Source organism: Heliangelus exortis, chromosome 28 (assembly GCF_036169615.1).
Source record: "Heliangelus exortis chromosome 28, bHelExo1.hap1, whole genome shotgun sequence".
NCBI lineage: Eukaryota > Metazoa > Chordata > Aves > Apodiformes > Trochilidae > Heliangelus > Heliangelus exortis.
In genome coordinates, this window is record NC_092449.1 from 118153 (window position 1) to 140461 (window position 22309).

General features: G+C 55.5%; 1 protein-coding gene and 2 long non-coding RNA genes across 7 annotated transcripts in view; 1 reads left to right on the forward strand and 2 right to left on the reverse strand.

Annotated features, from left to right (window-relative positions):
* Nucleotides 1–1237: 1237 nt before the first annotated feature.
* LOC139788189 (uncharacterized) lies at nt 1238–6025 on the reverse strand. Its single transcript, XR_011722782.1, has 2 exons — nt 4962–6025; nt 1238–2608 (listed from the first exon to the last, which is right to left on the reverse strand). It is a non-coding gene; the product is annotated as an uncharacterized lncRNA (long non-coding RNA).
* A 1605-nt stretch (nt 6026–7630) lies between these two features.
* On the reverse strand, nt 7631–10943 carry LOC139788187 (uncharacterized). Its single transcript, XR_011722781.1, has 3 exons — nt 10393–10943; nt 8313–9471; nt 7631–8225 (listed from the first exon to the last, which is right to left on the reverse strand). It is a non-coding gene; the product is annotated as an uncharacterized lncRNA (long non-coding RNA).
* A 66-nt stretch (nt 10944–11009) lies between these two features.
* NFIC (nuclear factor I C) overlaps nt 11010–22309 on the forward strand; it is a 43751-nt gene continuing 32451 nt past the window's right edge. Inside the window, exon 1 of one of the 5 annotated variants that reach the window (XM_071727849.1) lies at nt 11010–11179. In XM_071727849.1, the coding sequence (XP_071583950.1) occupies nt 11177–11179 (3 nt within the window). In that variant the 5' untranslated portion in view covers nt 11010–11176. Of the gene's footprint in view, nt 11180–12742; nt 13699–22309 lie in introns of those variants that run through there. The other 4 variants (XM_071727850.1, XM_071727848.1, XM_071727852.1 and 1 more) reach the window with 4 other exon arrangements.

A 22309-nucleotide genomic window follows, 5' to 3' on the forward strand; every position in this document is an offset into this window, starting at 1 on the left:
GCAGGCTACTCTGTCTCCCAACTTGCCCTGCTGAGAGTGGCCTCTCCCAGTGCCAGCCCCAGCATCTGGAGGGGGACCAGCACCCCCATCTGCCCCCCCCACCAGCACAGCTGCTTGTGGGCACAGAGATGTGATGGGCATGGGCAGTGGGAGGGGGGCTGCAGTTCCACAGCTTCTCCCCAGCTTCTCCCCATCACCCCATGCCTCTCCCTCAAGTCCCAGTTCTCCCAATGCCAGTGGCGGATGCGAGGCTGCCCTGGCCACAGCCACAGCTTTTCAGCTTAACACTCAAATCAGCTTGCGAGGTGCCAGCTGCTTAGCACGCAAATCCCCAGCCAGGACTAAAAATAATTCCCCTGGCTCGATGGGTGGTAGCTGGCACTGCTTGGCACTGTCATGGCACCACTGCCCTGGCAATGCCACCACCTGTGGGGGGACAAGGACTGGTAGGTAGGAGCTGGGCCCACGCTCAGCTGGGTGCCCTTGCCCACCATTGGGCATCTCAAGGGTCCCCAGGAAGAAGGGAGATGGCAGAAAGAGGGAGGTGGCCCAGCAGTTCCACCAGTTCCTCCTACTGGCACGACTGTGAGGGGGCCCACGCACTGCTAGCTTTGGTCCAGGGATTCTCACCTGCTGGCAGGATCCCTGCAGTAAACCCCGAGGGCATTTCAGGGGGAGGGTTTGATGTCCTCATCCTCCTGCTGTGACAGCAGCACCGTGCTCTCACACCACCCATGCCTGGCCCCACAAACTGTGTGCCCAGCCAGTCACCCCTGCCTGTGATGAGTTTGTGCAGCCTCAGCCCCCGGAGGAGGTGTTTGGAAGGGATGCAGGCACCAGGACCCCCTGACTGTGGGGAGGAGTGAGGAGTGGCACCACTGTCACACCAGAGGCAGAAATCTGAGTTCAGAAAGCTTCAGCTCATGCCCCTGCCGCCACCAGGACCACCGGCAAGAGTTGTTACTTGCTGTTGACCTGGATAGCACCTTCACACCTGTGGGGACAGCGACGACATGTCCCCAAGCCCCACTCCAGCAGTGCCTGTGCCTGGCAGCTCTGGCTGCCTGCACTGTGCCTGCCTGCAGCACGCTCAGAACATTGCCGGAGCCATCACTGGTTTAAAAATAGCGTCTCAGCAGAGTGTAACCGCGTTCCCTAAAAGCCATGTGGTTCGAGTTAGAGGATTAATTGGAAATGCTTATTTTGATTTGCAAAGTGATTGGATTTTTCCAAGGCATTTTGAAAGGAAAAAAGTCTGAATTTAATTATCACTATTCCAAAAAGCACCATGGGACTGAGTGTTTGAGGCCATCTCATATTTGCTTCACACCCCACTCCAAAATGCAGGCAGGCGTTGGGGGATGCGGCAGGGATGTGGCGGGGACGTGGTGAGGAGAACCAAATTCACTGCCAGGCCAGGACCCAGCTCTGGGCAGCGAGGAAGGGGCTATGGCAGTGTGTGCCGTGGCCCCAAGGGGATAAGAACAAGAAGTGAACACTGGCCTGCCCGCAGCGCCTAGCACTGTGTGTTCCGGCAAGGCTCAGGAGGATGGGAGCACAGGGGGAACCATGTCAGCACAGGCCAGACCCAGTTTTGGAAGGATTTTCTTTCACCAAGTTGCTTTGTTTTTACCAAAATGGATTTTTAGCAGTAATTCCCTCCTTTTCCTTTTCTTTCTTTCTTTTTTTTTTTTTTTTTTTCCTCAGTAAAACATTATTTGCAATTACATTGCTCTTCGTTTCCATTGAAAAATGAAAAGCAAATGCTCTTGGACACTGGCAATACATGGAAAAATGTCTAGGAGTATTTTTGTCCAAATGAAAAGAGTTTCAGTTCTTTTTCAAGATCTCCTTTTTTTTTCCTGAAAAGAAACCGCAGCTGCCTTCCCAGTTATTCTAGTCGAACTGGTTTCAAGACAGACTTCCCAGTTCTGAGGCTGGAGCTGGGGTTATGGTGCTACGGGGCAAGCAGCAGCTCCCAAGCAGCCCCTGGCCAGTGCAGGAGTGTGGTGAGACCTGCCCACAGTCGGCAAAGCCCCATGCTGGGATTTTGGCAGCTTGGAGAAACCCAGCCCTAGTGTCAGGGATCTGGTCTGAAACCTGACTTTCTTGGACACTTTGGTCCCCAAGCTTTGTGCTGTGCTCCCAGAGCCCTGCTCCCAGCTCTGGGTCAGACAGGTTGCAGGGCAGGGGTGCCAGGGGACTCCTCTGTCACCTTCCATTTGTGCCCAGAGGCCAACAGGGTGGGTGATTGCAATCTCAGCCCCACTTGTTGCAGTAGATTTGATTTTCCTGTGGGTTTATGCTCTTCAGGGGAATGAGCCCCCAGAAGGTTGGGATGCTGGATGCAGCTTCATGCAGTGCCCAACCACAGCAAAGCACCTGGAGGGCCCTGCCCTCACCCAACAAAATTCTGAATTTGGGGTCCCTCCAGCCCTCCAAAAGACCCTTGATTCAGAGGATCTATCTTTTTCCAAGCTCCCCTGGCAGGCATGGGCCTTGGTGATGGATTGGGAAGGAGGGGACACGTGAACACAGGATGGCCCCATGTTGAGGAGGCCGTGGCTGTGGGAGCTGTTGGCTCTGCCTACACCAAAGTCCTGCCAGCCTGGAGGAAGGAGAATACAAAAATCAACATTAAACATTACCACTGGGCTGAGATTTGGCTCAGCTTCCCAGCCCGACGCTGCCTTCCCCCTCCTCCCCACTCTGGGCACACAGCCAGGATGCCCGGGCAGGTGGGGAGTGCCAGCACCGGCATTTTGGAGAGCGTCTGTAGGTCTCATCTCAGCTCCATACCGCGATTTCCCTGCTGGGGATGGGCCCCTTCCCCATGGCCCTGCTAGTGCTCAGCATCAGTGATGCTCCTGTAATGGTGCTCACCTGGGCAGCACCCACATCCCATGGGCAAGTGCTGAGCTGGGAGCACGGTGCAAGATACCACCCTTTGGTAACAGCCCTCATGCTAAAAGCCACAAAAGCATTGGTTTAAAAAGATTCAAGACCCAGCAGGAAAATTGTCCCCTGTGGGTTTGCTCTGCTCTGGCTACTGTCAATGGCTAAAAGCCAACATGGAGCCATGCCTCGGTTTCCCCACTCATAACACAAGAGTAGTTGACAATTCTCCTACAGCTCCAATGGAATGGGGCTGCAGGGATGGATCGTGCTTTCAGCCCCAGCAGGTAGCTCAGGGCAGGGAGCACAGAGCCCATTCCTAACCCCAAAACAGCTGGAGGTTTGGGTTCAACCCCAAGGTATCAGCCGGGAGGCTTGGGCCCTGCTCCTGTGGGAGTGAGCTCGGAGCTGCCAGGTAGGGAGAAGAAACAGCCCCAGTGCTGAGGGCGGCAGGAGATGTTTGCTGGGACAACCACGTCGCTCCCGCCACATACTGACACACTGGGGCAAGCCAACCCCAGTGAAAAACATGGTGGCACTTGGGTAAACACAGCCCCTTCCAAGGCGATGCATCTGCCACGACTGTAGAGAGAGACTCAAGAAACAAAAAAATGGGGAAAAAAATGGAAAAAAAAAAAAAAAAGGGAAAAATGGGGAGGAAGGGAAAGGAAGGCAGAAAAAAAGAAAGAGAAAAAGAAAAAAAAAGGCAAATAAAGGGCAAAAAGATGCAAAAAAAAAAAAAAAGTCAAGCAATTGCCTTAAAAAAATACTTTTTCACCTCGCTTGCTGCACCATGTGCTGGAAGGAATGCTGGGATTCAGACACCCTGTTTTCCACACTTCCTATTTATAAAAAAAAAAATATATTCAAGCAACAAGCAGCAGCCCAAAGCAGAGATACAAGGTCCACTTGTCACCCGCTGGTTGTACCCTCCCAGGCTGTGGCGGCAGCTGGGTGCTGGCGCAGGGCTGCTGGCGCACAATAGCAGCTGTTGTTGCCGGAGTGGGAGCTGGCTGGGGTTCAGGGCCCGGCAGAGCATGTGCTGGCAGCCCAGGGCTAGTGTGGCTGGAGTTAACTCTCCAGATCACCCTGTGTGTGAAAACAGGGAGGGGAACTGGTCACCAAATCCCCCCTCCCCAGCATGGTGCAGATCGGGGAAACTGAGGCATGTTGTGAAAGGGACAGGCTTGTCCCTCTGTTGCCTGTGAACATGCCATCCCCAGCCCCATTCCTGCAATAATTCTGGGTTTAAGAGTCAAGTCTGGACCAGAACCATGAAACACTGTCACCCCTGTGGCCATTACCCAAGCGCCCCCCACATCTGTCCCCTTCATCCCCCAGTAATGCTCACCAGCACCACGTGGCCAAAGGGCACCCGCTGAAATGCGATGGCTTTTCCACTGAAGCGATGCCTGCGCCTTGAGGTGCTGCCACAACAGCCCACTCATGTCCCCTGGGTGCCAGTATAACCCCAGAGAGCCTTTGGCAAAGAGCACTGAGTCCCTTGGTACTGCCCTGGCTGGTTGGTGCTGATGCCAGCACTGGGTACTGCTGCCACCACCCTGGTGACCCCAGGAAACTACCACGGCCAGGCTGGTGCTGTCCTGTGGGTGCAGCTTAGTGGGCTGTGCCCAAGGCTTTGGGTAATCAGCCCAGGGGCCAGTTAGTGCCACTGCCCAGCCAGCAGAGCCCCAATACCAGCGGCTCACACAACTGCTGCAACCACAAAACCCATTTTTCCTCCCCGCTCAGCCAAGCCGCCCGGGCCCACTAATAAAAAAAAATAATAAGGACATGGAAAATTCTACAATATCCCTTTCCAGCTTCTTGGATTTGGCTTTCGCTAATTCAAAGCAGACCCCAGAGGTGGGGGGGGGAGTCAAATCAAACCAGAATCACGGCACAGAAAGCCAATTTTCACAAAAAAAAAACCCAACAAGCAAGCAACCCCAGCATTTGAATGCAACAGGGAAGGGGAAAAAAAAAGTTTAATGTGTGCTTAAAAACAAATAAGCAGTAGTATCATTTTTAATTAGGAGCCTATTTTCAAAGCCCTTATTACTTACAGTATGCTCAGCATCCGAGTAATTTTCCTCTCTCATAAAATCATAGCAGGGGAAGGGGGAAAGCGAACCCTTTGTGTGGCTGGAGAGCTTTGCGAGGCGAATATTCACGCCAATTTGTCTGCAGTAATTCGTTTAGCTACAGATGTAGGCTGACAATCGATTATGGGAGTCACTAAAGTTTTCCCAGAGAAGGGACCCTTCACCCGGTATTTTGCACACACCTCTGTTTCGCCTCTCTTCAAGCTGTGTCTCCCCGCACCAGCACGAGTGGGAGCTTGCTCTGGAAAACTAATATTAATTCCTTGCCAGTCTCTTCAAACTCAATTCTTGCAAATTCCAGACCAGTTTTCTTTTCTGACAAACAAAACTCTCAGAGAAATCATTTCCTACTGTGGCAAAATGCCTCATCCAAAGGGCCCAGGGCTGGCACTGGGCTGTGCTGGGAGACCAAACCCCCACACCCAGTGCCCATGTCAAACTGGAGCAACTGGGAGATGGCAAAGTGCCATCCCTGCTCCTGGACTACTTGGCCCCCAGTATCACCCCAGAGCCCCCTGTCTCACATCTGACATGAAGGAAGAGCTGTGGGCCAGGCAGGGCCGGGCAGAGGTGCCGGAGCCAGTGGCAGGAGCAGGTAGCAGGTTACCTCCCCCTTCAGCTTCTGTTTGCTTTGGCAACTGGTTAAAAATTCCCCCACAGTTCCTCCACCTCCTGTTCAGGCTACGAAACGCCACCACCTGCTGCTTTTGTCCTCTCTGAGCTCTGACAGCTCCCAGGGACTAAGCCCAGAAGAACAGGGTGCCAGTTGGGTGCTGGGGCGCAGAGCCCTGACCCACTCATCACACCCACCCCTGACCATTTTCACTTACCACTCCCCAAAACAGTGCAATGCTTCCCTGCTCCTCCATCCTCCCCTCCAGCAAAGCCCTATTTGGGGGATTTTTGTCCTTACTCCACCCTTGGGTGCTGCACATGAGTGTTTCAGGGTGCTGCTGGGTGCCCATGCCATGCTGGTGCTGAGCCGAGGATGCCACCAGGGCCATGGCACTGAGATGCTCCCAAGCCCGAAGCCAAGTGGGGGGGGGGGGTTTGGTGGCTCTGCTGAGTGTTGAGGGGACGATATCCTGAGCCCAAGGTCCAGCTGCAAGGAGGGGAAAAAAGAAACCTGGATGCACTCACACCGAACAAACATTCAGTGGGCATTTCTCCCCATTCCTCCTGTTCCAGAAATTTCCCCCAGTTCCCCAATCCTGATATGACAAACCAGACATAGGAGAGTGGCTGCACTTGATTTCTACTTGATTTCTTTCTTTTTGTAAGGAAAAAAAACAAACCAAAACAAAACCTAAATCAAGTGAGGCAGTATTTCCAGGTTGCTTTTGGGGTTTGGTTGTTGGTTTATTTATTTGTTGGCTTTTATTTAACAAGTGAAATTTCAACATTTGGAAGTGCTCCCAGCACCTCCATCCACACAAAGTCCCGACAGGGCTTTGCCCCCAACAGTCGATTTTAAGGCATTTGGCAGGAGCAAGGCCAGTACACAGGAGGAAAAGGCAAAAAATCTCCTTTTTGATGTGAAGGAACAAGTTTTAAGATCAGTTTAGGAGAGATCCACTCCTGTAAGGTCAGTAAAAAGGTTGCAAAGGAGTATTATCAAAAGTTGTGGCTCTTCAAGGGATGGTTTCCAACAAATCAGGGGGGAAGAGGGGATGTTTGAGACTGATGGAAAAAATACAGAGGGGGCAAATTCAGGTTTTTAATTTTTTTTCACATATAAAGTGAAGAAAAAAAAAAAAAAAAAAAAAAAGAAGAAGGAAAAAAGAAAACAGCAAAAATCCTAAAAAAGCCCTTCAGAATCCTGCAGAATAATTCACTGAAATCTGCTAGCAATTTTTAAATCAAAATCCCCCTTCTTGTCAGCAAAGATTTCACTAGTTACAAACCTGCTTTATAAAGAAAGAAAAAAAAAAGGGGGGGAAAAAAAATCTTTTTTCATTGCATATTTCGGCTGTGAATTGAGCTGGGCCAGACCTCTGCCTGTTTGGGACCCAGGCCAAGAGCCATATGCAGGAGTAAAGTAAATAAATTCTGGTCAAAACCAGAATATTCTCTTTAAAAGTTACTTTAAAGCAAAGAATAGCAGCAACAAAAACTGTCCCAATGTGGTTTATTTCCCTCTCCCTCTTTCCGGCACGGGACGTGGCTCAGTGGTGCTGGCAGTCTCAAGAGCTGCACCCAGCAGAATGGGACTTTTGAAAAAACTCTGGAAATTTTTTTTTTTTTTAATGTTTAAAATTAGCCCAAGAAAAGGCAAAAGATGCTGAGGAATATTTTCCTCTGGTGATGGGAGAGTTACCCTGCCCTGTATTGCTTCATGAGTATCTGCATCCCCCTGTTGAGCCCAAAATTTGGCATTGAGGCATCTTAGCAGCACAAATCAACCATGAAATGCCCTTTAGAAATAAAATCCAGCTTTGAGGATGGGGCAAAAATGGTTTTTTGGGGGACAGGGGGCTCAGGTCAGGGCTGACTGGTACCAGGCAGGGGCTCCTGGCCACAGGCACCTGGATGGGTGGGTGGCACAGGGGAGCAGCCCTAGCCACCAGCATGGGAAGGCACCAGCCTCTTGCAGCACCAAATATCACTGGGGGAGTTGGGAGGGGGGGGGGGGGGGAAGAGACACAAACAAATTTCCACTTGTTCCCAGCACAGATTTTCTAGAGTCTGGGACAGAAACCCGAGAGAAGGAACAAAGGTCCTGTTCCAGCCTCTCCACCTCTGCACCAAAAGAGTAGTAATTCAGCTTCAACCCTTATAAAAACCCAGAAGAAACAAAACCAGTGCCCAAATACCCCCAATTTGTTTTTATTTGAGGCATCAGAGTTGACCTGCACAGGAAAAATAAATTTGATTTGGATTTCCCCATGCACACACAGTCCTTGGAATGCTGTTTACAGGCAGCCTGAAAATTAAACCAACAGATTATTTTATTTTTAGTGTTTTGCTGCCTGGGGTTTACAAAAGGAATTGGGGCTGGGGTGGCTGCACTCTGTACTCCCCATCAAGCCTGTATCCCCCATCCTGCCTGCACCTCCCCAGCCTGCCTGCACCCCCAGAGCCTACCAGGGCTGAGCAGACTCCCACAACCTGCCCACATCCCCATGCTGAGCAGACCCCCCAGCAGGGTCCAGAGGGTGACAGAACTACAGATGCCACTTGCCGCCCTTAGGTTATTCCACCCCTGGGCCGACACTGTTTGGGTTCCTGCAGGATCATTTCTTGGGGCTCTTGCTCAGAGAGGAGGAATGAGGTGAATCTGGGGGGGATATAACATGTGCCAGTGCTGGAAACCCACAAGGGGGGGGTGTCCTGAGACAAGGCTGGCAGCCCTTCAACCTCACTAAAACACATTAACAGCATTACAAAAACAAATCCATCAGACTCCCTTCCCTACCATTCCATGTCCCAGGCCATTGCCAAAGTGAAAATAATAAAATCCCAGCCCTACTTTTCCTCCACCCTCTCATCATCCTCCTTTTTTTTCTCCTTGTCAGCCTGGTGCTGGGCTGGACAGCTTGGCACCACCAGCCTGGCACTGCCAGGGCATCCCCCACGGCACTGGGATTGCAGCCCAACCTGCATGGCCTCCCTGAAACAGAGAAGCCAGGGGAGCCACAAAACCACGGCTGAGAAATAAAACCCTGGCAGGAGGTACAGAGCTGCCAGGCGGGCACAGGCAGCAGCCTTGGAAGAGGTTAAAAACTGGCAAATTCTTCCCCAGGGTTTCTACATTTGCGCCGTATCTCACCCAGCATTGAGCAAAAAATGAAAACTGGATCCTGTGTAAAAAGTTACAGCAGAGTTTGCATTCCTTAAAGGATGGGAGAGGGCAAGAGAACTGCTCATGTCAGACAGGAGCCTTTTTTTCTGCTTTAAAACAGGGATGTGGCTTTTTTCAAGGGGGAGCAGATGGAGATTAAAAAAAAAAATCTAGATCTTATAAAGATTTTTTTTTTTTTTTATAGAAGGCTAGAACAAAACGAGATCAGGCCGAGGACTGTACTTTGGTGTTATGACAAACAACTTGAACAGCAGTAAAATATATCCTGTGAACACACAAATTATGTGTGTAACGTCCAATATCTCGGAACACGCACAGTGGGTTTAGCAGACAAAGGGGATACGGGGATGGATAAAATAAACCTCTAGTGTATACAAAATCCGTGTTAAAATCGAGCTGATCCCTTGTAAAAATGATCAGGGCTTGCAGAGTTCCCCCGGAAAAAAAAAATTAAAGAGGGAGAAAATGTTGAAATAAAAACGTGGGGAATAACAGAGTAGCCTGCTTTAATTTTATTTTTTAAATAGATAATAAATTATTTAGCACATTATTTATCACACTGAAATCATTTGAGCACAAGACAGACAGAGATTATGTTCCTGTTTGTTCAAGACTACGGAGCGTGCCTGAAAACACAGACATACAGCACACGCTTTGACCCTTCACAAACTGAAAAAAAAGAAAAAAAAAATCTACTTTTTCTTGCTTTCCTATAGAAAAATATGGTTATTTGAAAGGATTAAAAGATTAAAGGATTACTCAATAACAAGGGTTAAAAATACAGGTCCAGACACAAAGGGATCGATGGAAATGCAGGGAAAGGCTCTCCCCAAAGCACCCTTCTCCTCTCCCGGACTAAAACCGGCTCCTCGCTGCCAACTTTTGGAAGTGGGACCAGGATCGGTGGATATCCCCCACCAGCCACCGACACCCCACACAGCCCCTTGACGCCTCCGCTGAAGCCGCTGCACCGGCTGCAAAACGGCCTATGGCTTTAAGAGAGACCCGGGAGGGGGGGAATGAGGAGTGTGGAGGGTGAGGGGCACAAGAGGAAGGGGGGGAGAGGGATGGGGCAGCCTAAGGAGGGGGGTGCCGGCATGGAAAGTGCCCAGAGGGGAGGGGGAACGCTGACTAGGGTACACGCGGGGTGTCCGTGGGGCGGAGGTGGGGGTGTCTATGGGGATAGGGGTGTCCGTGGGGATGGGGATGTCCGTAAGGGGATGGGGAGTGTCCACAGGCCAGGGATGAGGGTGAGAACGGGGTCGCCGCAGCGCGGGGCCGGAATGACCAGGGGATGACCACGGGCGAGGGCCGCGGTGCTCAGTGCCGGGGGTAATCGGTGCAGGGAAGGGGAGCAGGGAGTAGTGGTTCCCGGTGCAGTGGCGGGGGGGAGGTCGCGGTGCCCGGTGCAGGAGTGGGCGGCCGGGCCCGGCGCTGCCCGCGGCTCCTCCCCGCTCTGCGGTAGCTCCGCACCGGGGCCGCACCCCCAGCCCTTCCCACCCCCCCAAACAGGGCCGGGGAGGCGGCCCCGAGCCTCCCGCTGCAGCCAGCCGGGCCCGGGGGGGCCGCGCCGCAGCCCCCGCCACCTACCAGCACCATCCGGGGGCCGCCGCGCTGCCTGGGGAGCGGGGCCGGAGCCTTCCTCCTCCGCCTCCTGGTGCTGCTCCCCGCCTCCGCACCGGAGCGTCCTCGTCGCAGCCGCCGGTGCCCCGGGCGAGGGGAGGAGGCAGCGGAGGAGGCGGCGATGGGGTCAGGGCGCTGCGGGCTGCCAGGAGGAGCCGTGCCCGGCCGGAGTTGGGCTTCGCTGGGAGGGGGCGGGGGGGATGTCTGCGCTGCTTTTCCATAGGCGCCGCCCGGCCCTCACCCCGCTTTTTATTTTTATTTTTAATTTTTTTTAAAAAGAAATAATTTTTAATTTTTTTTTCTTGCCTTCCAAAAATAACCATCGGGTCCCATTCCCCGCCACCCCCGCGGCGCATGAGGCCGGGCTGGGCCGGGCCCTGCACTCCCACCGCCCCCCGCCGCCCCCCCGGAGCTCGGCCCATGCCCCGCGGCGCCCGGCCCGGCCCAGCCCGGCCCCCCGCGAGGCGCTGAGGCCGGAGCATGGCCCCCGGGAACTACGCAGAGCCGGGCAGAGGGTGACCGCCGGTGGACACTGCCGGAGGACACTGCCGGTGGCCTTGGAGGGGAAGGGGGAGGCTATTATTATTACTGGGATTTTAAATTTTTTTTAATTATTTTTTGGGGCAACGTTTTTTTCCTCCTCCTTCGGCTCGGTGGAAAACATACGGTTTAGAACAAAATACCAAAAAAAGCCCATCCTCTTTGCTTTGCTTTCCGCAGCAACTTGGAAGCCCGTTAATTGCACTTGGCTATGGTAGGTCCCATGACACTTTCATTTTCTCTTCTACTTTCCTTCTTCCCCCTCTCCCCTCCCCCCCGTGTGCGTGTGTTCGCGTCTGCACCCACCAGTAAAAGTTCGCTGCCAGGGAGGGGGCAGCGGGACCGGAGTTTAATACGGTGGCGGGAGTGGAGGGCGGGGGGTGCCGGGGTGGCGGAGGCAAGTTGCTGTCGTCTCTCCTCCCCCTGCCCACCCCTTCCCGCGGTATAAGGGGGGGAGAGGGGAGGGAAGGGGGAAGAGGGGGAGGAAGGGGGGAGAGAGGGAGGGAGGGAGCCGCCCGGCGGGGAGGTCGCGGCGCGGGGGGAGGCTCCGCAGCCCAGGGATGGGAGCTGAAAATGGCCGCTCTAAGAAGGGGCGGGGAGGGGAGGCCGCCGGCACCAGCCACTTGAACTTGAAAGTGACGCTCCGGGAGGGTCGCGCTCAAGTCCCACTCGGGGCCGCCCTGGCGCACCCGAGGGATTGGGGAGGGGGGGACAGCCCTTGCCTCACCACCCCCATCTTCCTCCATGTAATAATAAAGCCCCCCCCGGCCCCGCCGAGCTGGGTTTTTCCTGCTTTGCCTCCCGCCAGGCCACGGGAGGAAGCGCAATGTCGCGGCTCCCACGGAACCCCTCCTTGAGCTCCCCCCAGGACCATGGAGGGAAGATGGGTGGCGGAAGGTGGGGGGGGTGTGTGAGAGACCGGCGAAGTTTGCGCGGAGCCGCCGCAGAATCGCCGCATCCCGCGGGGCTGACCCCGGGACTGGCTTTACTGCGGGGGGGAAATAAACCCAACCCCCCGAGAGGGGGCGGCCTGGATGGTTTGCTGGGGAGCGGCAAAAGTTGCGAGTGAAAAATCAGTTGTGCGAAGAGAGGGGCCGGCAGGGAAGGGTTACCTGCCCCGGCAGAGCGGGAGGTAAAGAAAAAGCGTTTTTCTGCTCTGGGGAGCTGTAGGCAGGGCTGGGGCCGGGAGCGGTCCCACAGCCCGGGTCACTGCAGGCAGCAATTAAACAAACAAAATAAAATAAAAACCCCATATATGCGTGTCTGAAGGGAGGTGAGAGCGGGGCTAAATAAATCGCCAACCTCGGGAGGCTGCGCCCGCCATCCTGCAGGGCTGAAACTCACTTTCACAATTAGGAGCCGGGGATTCCCTTTGTTTTTCCGTACGTGGCTCTCGCCCTCGCTCGCTCTCTAATTAGGTTTTATTAAAGTCTGCAGAATTGTTTGGTGGCGGTGGTGTTTCTGGAGCGAGAACTTACGGTTTGGAGTTTGTCGAGCGCAGGGCTCCGCTTTTTTTTTTCCTCTTTTTTTTTTTCTTTGTGAGATCCGGGGGTGGGGGACGCAGGGCTGTCCGTGGGGGTACCGGGGAACATCATCGAGATGCCGCCGGTCGTGAAATACACACCCATACACCCCACCCCTGCCTTGTTTCCCTCCCCCTGAGAGGAAAGAAAAAGCGTTTGTCCGCGGGATGCGGCGGGTGGGAGCGCGGAGCTGGAGGAGGGCCCCCGGTATCGAGAGGCATCCCCCTGCCCCGGTGCATTCCCCCCTCCCCCCCCCCCCTACATGCCGGGGCAGCGTCTCCCGAGGCCGCTGCCCAAGAAGTTGTCTATGAATCTGCAGGTTTGTTTGTGGTTTTGTTTTTTTTTTTTCTTCCCTCATCGCCGTGTTGTCTCCGGTTATTAAATAACTAAATAAATAAATAACTCCAGAACAACAGGAAAAAAAAAAAAAAGGGCGAGCTGGCCCGGCGTTGCCTAGACCGGGGCCACCGTAGCACTGGGGGACTCACCGCCCCCCGGGGAGAGGGAGGGGGATACACACGGCCCGTCCTTCCCCAGCTCCCCCCTGCCCCGCAGCGTCTCGTCCCTGCGAGCCAAAGGGGGTTCCTACATCTTTAAATGGGATGTAATATTTTGGGATGGGCTTTTTTCATAACGTCACTTCATTCCTCGCTTTTTTTTTTTTTTTTTTTTTTTTTTTTTTTTTTTTTTTCATTTTCTCATTCTTTCTTTCCTCCCTCTCTCCTCTGCCCGTGTCTCGGATGGAGCCGCTTCCTCTCTAACTTCCCCGCTGCCCGCCGCCCCTGCCTGCAGGCTGGGCGCGGACCCCCTGACCCCCCCCGGTCGAAGATGAGCCTTTAGCCTCTTTGAAACGCCCCCCCCAACCTCCAAACAAACAGCAACAACAACAAAAAAAGCGTTTTCTTTTCCAAGGGGGGGGTAATTTTTTTTTTTTTTTTAATTTTTATTTTTGGGGTGGGAGTGGAAGTTGGACCCTTTTTATTTCCTCCTCGGCCCCCCCTCCTCCCGCGGGGCCGCCCCCCCCTTGCCTGGTTGCCCCCCCCCCCGGGCCCCGCAGATCCGCTCCGGAGGAGAGAGAGAGAAAAAACGCCCGGACTGCTCCAGCCTCCGAAATGACTCAGTAACTTTTACGCCTCGAGTCTCAGCCCTGCAATTAGCCACTTTCCCAGCTCGGCTCGGGATGTATTCGTCTCCTCTCTGCCTGACCCAGGTAACCAGCCCCCTCCCGCGTCCCCCCCCCAAAATTCCCTCTTCCCCCCATTCGCCGCAAGAGACCTTTGCAGTTGCAGTGAGAAAAAAAAAAAAAAAAAAAAAAAAAAAAAAAAAAAAAAGGAAACAAAAAAAAAAGGAAAAAGCAACAACCCCCTCGGTAAAAATAATCGTAACAGGGAAAGGGCGGGTTGGGGCTGGTGCAGGGCTGTTCGGAGGAGCTGCGTTTCCCTCGTTTCCCCCCAGCCTTTTTTGGTTTGGTTTTTTTTTTGTGTGTGTTTCTGATGCTTTTTGGGGTTTTTCTGCCTCCGCTTTCACTTGGGGAGCGGGGGGGGGGGGGAGGCGGGGAAGGTTGCATTGTGGTTTGGGCTCGGTATTTTTTGTGCTGCGCCCGGAGATGGGTGGTGCGGGGACGCCGCCGTCTTTGGGGCTGGGGGGGACGCAGTGAGGTGCGGGGGGTCCCCAGTTGAGTTTGGGGAGGGTGTTCGCGCTGCGGGTTCGGCCTCGTCCACACCACCTCTTGCGTAGAGTGAAACTTTTTTCTTTCCCCCCACCAGCACAGCTGCACATGATGGGGTGCAAGGAGGTGGGGGAACTCATGCTTTTCCTTCAAAATCCTCCGAGTTCGGGACAATTTGCAACCGGCAGCGCCATGCCGTGCTGGCAGACGAGAGGGCAGGGGGGGTCGTGCAGGGAGGGTTGTGGGGAGCACTCCTCAGTCTCTGGGTGTCGAGGGGCAGCCCAGAGTCATGTGTGTGGGGACACTGGTGTCACTCCAGGCCACGCCGACGTGGCCCGGTGGCGGGCGGTGCGGTGGCAGCACCAGGGCCCATGGTGCGGGCATGGGGGGATGAACATAGTCTCCCCCAAACAGCTAGTACGACTGCGGGGGGGGGCTTTGGGGACACACACACCCCATTGCCTGCACCACGACCGCTGCGGCTCTGCCTTTGCTCTGTCCTTATCGATCGCTGATATTTATTTAATTATTGAGCAGGAAGGGCCCCCCCTCCCGGCTCGTAACCTCTTCCCTGCTGGCAGCCGCTGCCTGCTCCAAACTCGCCTCGAGCCGCACCCTGCGAGGTCTCAGCGCTGCTGGGGAGACCCCCCTGCACCGCGGGGTCTCTTGGCAGACCCCATCCCTTGGGCCAGAGCTGCGTACTCAGCTGCCCGGGGGGGGCCGGGAGGTTCCCTTTGGCAGCACCACGGCACCTGCATCGTGCGGGCAGGCAGCGCGGGGTCCAGCCTCGGCCCGGGCTCTCCTGGGTGCGGTGCAGCGTGCGACAGCGCGGTCAGGCGCATGGGCAGGGGCAGGGGCACGGCTGGGCAGCTCTGGGGCTGCTCAAATGACCCTGGGAATGGTGCTCCCCGTCGTGTGGTTTACTTGGCAAGGAATCACAACTCGGTCTTCTTTGCTGTTCTATTCTCTTACTCTTTTTTCTTCTTTTCCTTTTTATTTTTACTGTTGGGTGGTGTTTTTTTGGTTTTTTGGAATTTCATTTTCTTTTTTCCTTTTTCTTTTTTTTTCTTTTTAAATTTTTTTCTTCTTTTTTCTCTTTTTTCCTTTCTTTTTTCTTTTTTTTTTTTCTTCTTAAAATTTTCTATAATGTTTTCTTCTTTTTTCCTCTTCTTTTTTCTTTTTTCCTTTCCCTTCCCTTTCCATCTCTTCTCTCCCACCCCAACTTCATCCTTCCTGGGGGTCCCACTCCTCCCTCCCCTTCTCCTCCCCAGCCAGCGCTGTGTTGGCAGTGCCCATTGTTGCAGCCATTGGGGTGCTCTGTTGTGGGAGGCCATGCGGTCATGGGCCAGGGCTGGCAGGAAACATTCTGTGCATAAACCTGGGCTCTTCCCAGCACTTTGCCAAGTCAATGGAGGGAAGCTGTTTTTTTCCTTGGTGGTTCCCAGCCTTTGGAAGGCTCGTTTCTCCCTCATTGCCCTGGCATAGCCTCAGCTCCAATCCAGCCAGGCTCGGATGGGATCAGGCATCATCTGCACCTTCTGGATCTGGCCCCCCCCTTGCCGCCAGCTGAGCTGTTCCCATCCCACCCGTGTGGCTGGGAGGCTCGCCTGGAATCAGGAGCCGTGATGGTGATGTGGATACATTGGAACGTGCGCGGGAGCCGCCCTGCCTCTGCCTTCACGCATCTACCACTGCTGCAGCCACCACTGGCCCTTCAAGCCCAGCATGGCCACTTGGATCCTGGCTGCTGCTGGTCAGTCACCCTTCCCAGCCCAAGCTGGTCCAAGCTGGCAATTGGCAGCCCATCAACACCAAAATAGCCCTGGCAAAGGCATCATCCGCAACACACTCCCAGCCAGGGCCTTGGCTGAGTTTCCCATCAGGCAAGGATGGTGACTGTGCCCTCCTCAGCTCTCTGTCTCTTCTCAGGCTTTCCCTCCTGCTTCCTCAGCTCACCTGTGTCCCTCCTTGGGGTCAGGCTCGGAAGTCAAGAGGGAGCTGCCTGGATTCCAAAGGAAAGAGCACCAGCACCGCTGCCATGCATGAAGCCTTCCCTTGCCCAGAGAGTCTGGTTGCTAGGATTCCAAAATGACCCTGGCACTGAGCACCTGCCACTGGCCCCGTGTGTGTGTCCTTTGAGAGCCCTGCTGAGGAACCGGTGATGTTTCCAGAGCTATTACTACCGGATCCTGGATCTGCAACAGTGCCGGAATTTGGGATGCTTCTAGGAGGGGGAATGTGCAAATTTTATGACCAATGTTGCTCTGGCAAGCCTTTAGCTCATTTCTGGCACCTGGCAGTCATCTTGACATGCTCTGGGCCCAGGTACCCGTAGCCTGGGACCAAGCTGAGATGGGTGCAGACCTCAATGGCAGCTGAAGCAGTGGGAGCTGGGCATCTTGCTGGTGCTCAGATGGAGACAGGTTTGGGACCAGAGGTGATGCTCCTGCCCTGCTTGGCTGAGCCAGTGGCCAGGTGCAAACCCCTGCGTGTGCCATAGCTGGCAGGACCCAGTTCCATGAGCATCAGGGAGCGCCTGGCCACACTGGCTTGGCACACACCTCTGTACTGGCCAGCACCATCGGCACCCAAAGCAGCAAGCATGCTGCAGTGCCCAGGAGACAGAGCCAGGCATCAGCCATGTGAGCCAGTCACAGCTGCCTCTCCTGGATGCCGAGGGGGATTTTGCCTCTCCCTGGCCACCGCCCGTTGGCTCTGCATGTCAGGCAGCTGCCACCACCAGCTTGGGCATGTGGCCATAGCCAGGAGCTGCCTACTGGGCACATTTCACCAGGGCATCCCTTTGCAAACCTTCCCAAAAGTGTGGTGGCTTTTCAGCAAGAGAGGGGAGCACCAATGCTTAGCCTTCCACCAGTAGCTCTGGTGAACTGGTTTCCAGATGGGAGCTAGAGCGGGTGCCATTGGATGGAAGCAGCAAACCAGGCACAGAGGGCGGGAGAGAGGGAAGGTTGCAACACACTTTCAGTTTTCCCATCTGCTGAGTATTGTTTGGGAAAAACAATGAGTCCGTTCTTTAAATGCAACCTTGGAGAGAGCCTCGTTTTTCCTGTGCCGGCAGTGCTGCTGAGGATCGCGCCTCTTCTGCCCCAGCTGCTCTTAAATCCTTGCCCGGGAAAATAGATCCTGCTTGAAGTGCAGTTCCTGAAGGCGGCTGGGAGGGCTGGGCTGGGCGGGCAGGATGAGGCCTGCTGCGCCATAGACGCCAGTGGGGGAGAGCCGAGCGGCCAGCACTCGTGCTGCACCACTCTCCACCGCATCACCTTGAACTTGGCTGGGGCCTTGCACAATAAATCAGCTGCCCTCCTCCCTCCAGCCCAGGCACCTGCCAATAATTCATCTTACCAGGCAGCTCTCCCCCTGCCTGTGCTTCTTCCCCCCTTTCCTGTGCTTCACTTCCCCCTGTACCCGGGCAGGGAGGGGACTGAGCATGTGCCCAGCTCTGCCCACCTGCACACGTGGTGGCAGCTGGCTGAACAAAGCCCCATGGCCAGGCCCAGCTTGCTTCCCACCTGCCTTGAAGCACTGGAGATCGCTCCCCCTGGTGCTTTTTGATCCCCCCCCATTCTGGGTGGGCTGAGGAGGGGCGCCGGGAGCCATCTCCTGAGCCTGCTGTAACCCAGCATTGTTTTACCCACTTGCAGGGGTGGCTACAGCATGGCAATCTGCGGATGGGGCCGTGCCAGCATGGCAAGGCTTGGCGGGCAGAGGAGCTGTGCTGAGGGGCAGCCGCGCCAGTCCTGCTCCTGTTGGCAAGGTGCAGCTCCTCTGGGAGCACCAGACATGCCTGGCACTGGGAGCTTGAGACCCCCTGATGAAAAACTGCCATAGTGGTGGCTGGAGTTTTGCCCTGACCCAGGGCTGTGTGTGGCAGGGGCCTGAGGGGAAGTGAGTTGGCACTCTTAAGCAAAAGGGTCTTAAGCAGTGTCCCCTGCTTTTGGGCATGATGGAGACAGGTCCCTGCATGACAGAGCTCACCAAGGATAGCCCTGGGGACAGGAATGGCTTGCCTGCTGCTTGCCAAGTTGCCAGTTTCCCTTGCCCAGTGCTGCCTGCATCAGCTTTCCCCATGCCCAGCCCTTGGACACTGCCCTGCAGTCCCAGAGGTGCCCATTGTCCCCCCCCATCACTTCTGGTGTGGCTGCAGCTGTCCCAGGGCCAAGCCAAGCCTTGAATGGCAGGGATGGGGATGGTGGCACCAATTGAGAGTCATTTGCTGGAGGGGAAGAAAGAAGGCTGGGGGGAGGCAAGGTATTACCTTGCAGCTCTGGCTCTGGCTCTGCCATTGCATTTCTGGCACAAAGTTGGCAGTGCCAGCACTGCCGAGTGCTCAACAGAGGGGTACCAGGGTGTTCCTGTGTCCCCCAGTACCTAGAGCTGAGCTGGAGGGTACAGGCGGGGCCTGGGGGTGGTAGGGGTATAGTCTGCTCCTGCGGGACCCTCAGGGTGGGAATTTCTCCTGCGGCACCACAGGGTGTGCCGGGCAGGTCGGGGCAGGGCAGCAAAGGCGATGGGGAGCGGCCAGAGCACTGGTGGGTGCTCGGCTCTGCCAGCATGGGCTGGCACCACAAGGCATCACTGGTGATGTCCCCACAGTAGTCAGGAGCGGCTGGTGGCCTGAGAGGGGCACAAAGGTGCCCAGTGCCAAAACACCTTTGTATGCACCAAATGGGCACAAGCAAGAGATTGAGCTTAACTTCCCTCTTTGCACTGAACAGCTGAGCACACCAAGATAGTGTCACCCTCAGGGAGGGGACACAGCCCCTTGGGATGTACCAGCTTCAGGGTGCGGACATGCAGGGCCCCCACGGGCATCCCAAGGCCTGGCTGACACCCGGGTGAGTGGCTGTGCTGGCCATCTGTCACGTCGTCCCCAGGCAGGCATCCCCCACTGCCACGCTGCCCTGTGCCAGCTTGGCCAGGACCCAGCACCCTGCGCCTGCCACCAAGGCCCAGCAGTTCCTGGGGCTTGCAGAGGAGCTGGGAAAGAATCCCACAGCCCAGGTGTGTCAGTGCTCACGTGCTGGGGGACCTGTGGGCCAGCCCCTGCCCAGGATTGATTTCCCTGTTAACTCTACGCTGCTTTAAAAGTGCATTAATCCTCCTTTTCTCAGCCAGCAGCCAGCTCTAATCAGCATTTTGGGCAAAATCCCCAGGTCTGGGCTTTGGGATGCCCGCCACAGGCATCGCCCTCCCAGCCAGCACTGCTGCGCCAGGAAGGGCCATGGCAGCCTTAGGCTGCACTGCCTGGCACAGGAATGCCAGGCTCTGGCCCTCCTGTTGACCCCTTCTTCTCCAGGAGTTTGTTCAAGTCTGTAGTTACATGGATTTTATTTTTTTTAAAATGGGGTTTAATCTTGTTTTTTAAGAAGGCTTTTGCTCTCCTTGCAAAGGGCCCCTGCATTCCCTTTTACAGGGAAACGGTATTTGACCGGCTGTTGTCCAAAAAAAACCCCAACATGTTTCTGATCACAAAAACCAAGAAATATTTCTGCTTTCAAAGGAAAAAAAAAAAAAAAAAAAAAAAAGAAAAAAAAAAGAAAAAAAACAACAGAGAGAGAAATGTTGATTTTCCACCCAGACATTTCCCCTTTCCCCAAACCAGCTCAAAAATGAGAGGCACCACCCGGGACGCCATCCGGGGGGTACAGTCCTGCCAGGGACATGATGGATGCTACTCAGGACTCATCTGGGTAGCAGTGGCATCACTGCTGGTGATCACATTTGGTGGCAGTACCAAATGTGTGCCCTGCTCTCTGCTCAGACCCCTTTTGTGGGCTGCTCCAGTGGGCACAGTGGGCTGCCAGGGAGGATGTAGACCACCAGTGACCTCCCAGGGGGTCCACCCATCACCTGTTGCTCACCTCACCCCAGTGCAATGGGAGATGAGACTGCTTGATCCCGTGGCTGCTTGGTGGAAGCTGCGATATGCCAAATCCTGCATTCCCCCCTCCTGCCATTCCCCTGGCTCCTGCCCATCGATTCAGGAAAGCAAGACAGTGCAGGCTGAAATGTGACCCCTGCCACGCTGCGCCACAAAATCTCCTTTAGTAACCTGTGCGCCAGGACAGGCAGCACTGTGCGGTGAATACCAATGAAGTGGCGCTGGAGAAAAGTGCCGAGTAAAGGGTTTTTTTGATGGAAATGGAGTCGCTGGAGAAAAGAGAGAGAGCACGAGAGTGCAGGAGCGCGCACCCTGAGCCTTGCAACTTGCCTGCCAGCTGCGCGCGTGGGCATGCAAGGGTGCAAGCATGTGCACACACGTGCAGCCCAGGAGGTTTGGGGTGCCAGGGCTGTGCCAGCTTGGTGAGGGTGGTGGCATGGTGGTGAGTGAGCAGAGGGAGCTACCTGGCCGGGGCCGAGGGCTGCCATGGGTGGCACGTCCACAGGGCTTTGATACTTGCTGCTGCAGCACAGCACAGCTCTGGCCGCTGTGTCTGACTGCGGGAACCGCTCATCTCCCCTGGCGAGGCACCGGTGATCAAAGGCGCGGGCAGGGAGCGAGCGGGCCTGTGCAAGCAGCACCCCTGGCTGCGCGCCACCCCACCTTCCCGCTCCACTCCCCCAGGAGTTTGTTAAACAAATTTCTCTAATTGCACAAGCCGAGGAGTTTGTTGGAGAAAAAAGCTGGGGAAATTCCCCTCCTCTGGGCCACCCCTTCCCTGTTTCCCCCAGGGCAGCCAGCAGAGAGCACGTCCTGACCCCCTGGCTCTGCAGGGGTCTGTGACCCCAGCACCTGCGGGGCGCAGCTGTGGGGTGTCCTCAGGTCACCCCTGCCCATGCTGGGACATCCCCCGCTTGCCATCCACACATCTGTCTTCTTCCATCCCTGTCCCCTTTCATCCATCCCTCAGGGTTGCACCCTGTCACCTCAGGCAGTGATACCCATCACCCCACCTGCCCTCACCACCAGTGTTCCCAGCACTTGGCTGAGCCCCTCCTGGTCCGTCGCCTTTGTGAGCCACCCGTGGGCAGCCCCCGATGCAGAATCCCATCAGATTAGCGAACGTATGAGATAAAAACCTCAACTTGGCAGTGGCTCTTTCCCGGGGGGGCTGTGGCAGCCCTGCCAAGGAAGGAGGATGCATGGCCGGGTGCCTCCCCCGGCCCTCGCTGAGGTCATGGCTATAGATAGCCTGGGAGGGCACAGGGTCCTACACCCACACCAGCTCCACCAGGAGCCCTCTGGGCAACCACTGCCTTGTGGGGGAAGCACTGTGGGATGCGGGGGTCGTTGGGTTGGGGGCCGTTGGCAGGTGACCAACTGGTGCTGCAGGGTGTGCCCAGGCCCACCAAGAATCACTTGATGCCACTGTCCCCTTGTCATCAGAGCCAAGCAGGGTCCCACAGTCAGTGACCAGGGGACACTTTGGCTGTTGGTTCCCAGCAGGCTTCCTCCTGCCATGAAAGGAGCCCACAGTGCTGGGGTGCACTCATGGGTGCAAAGCTGCTGGGTCAGGATTCGCCCCTTCCAGCCACCCAGTTTGGCTCCCCTCAAAAGGTGGGATCACGCTTGGGGTGTCCCCACGGGGCCCTGGAGCACTGGGGTGGCTGGGTAAGGCGTCAGTGATGGGGGCACTAAAAATAGAGTGGGACTGGGATCTTAATGGGACTTTGTGGGAAACCTGGAAACATTTTCTCATCCCTGTAAATGAGTCCAGATGCATTAGTGATGACTGCATCGTATCCTGAGGTACCGCCGGAGGGAACTGGGGCGTGCACACCCGCCTTGCGGTGGGGAATTGGTTGGAGAAGGGAGCTGCCAGCAGCAATGCCAGGGCTGAGCCACGGCCTCGTTGTGTCCTGTGTGAGGACAGGGACAGGAGCCATCCAGAGATCGCCCAGCATTGCTGTGATGAGGGCTTCGTGTGTACGAGCTGCTAATGGTGATGTGACCCCGAAACCTCGGAGCTTTCCAAAGCCCCTAGGGCCTGGGCAGGCAGTTCCAGGGGGGATGTGGTGACATGGACACCCCCAAGAGCCAAGGCCAGCACCACACCAGTTGGTACTCTGGTGCACCCTGTTGTGGTGTCAAGCTGGCAGGATTCATCCTGATGAAACCTTTCTGTCAGCTGTTGTGTGAACTGGGTGGCTGGGGCATTGGCTCCACTTGGGGACCTTGGACTCCGCCAGG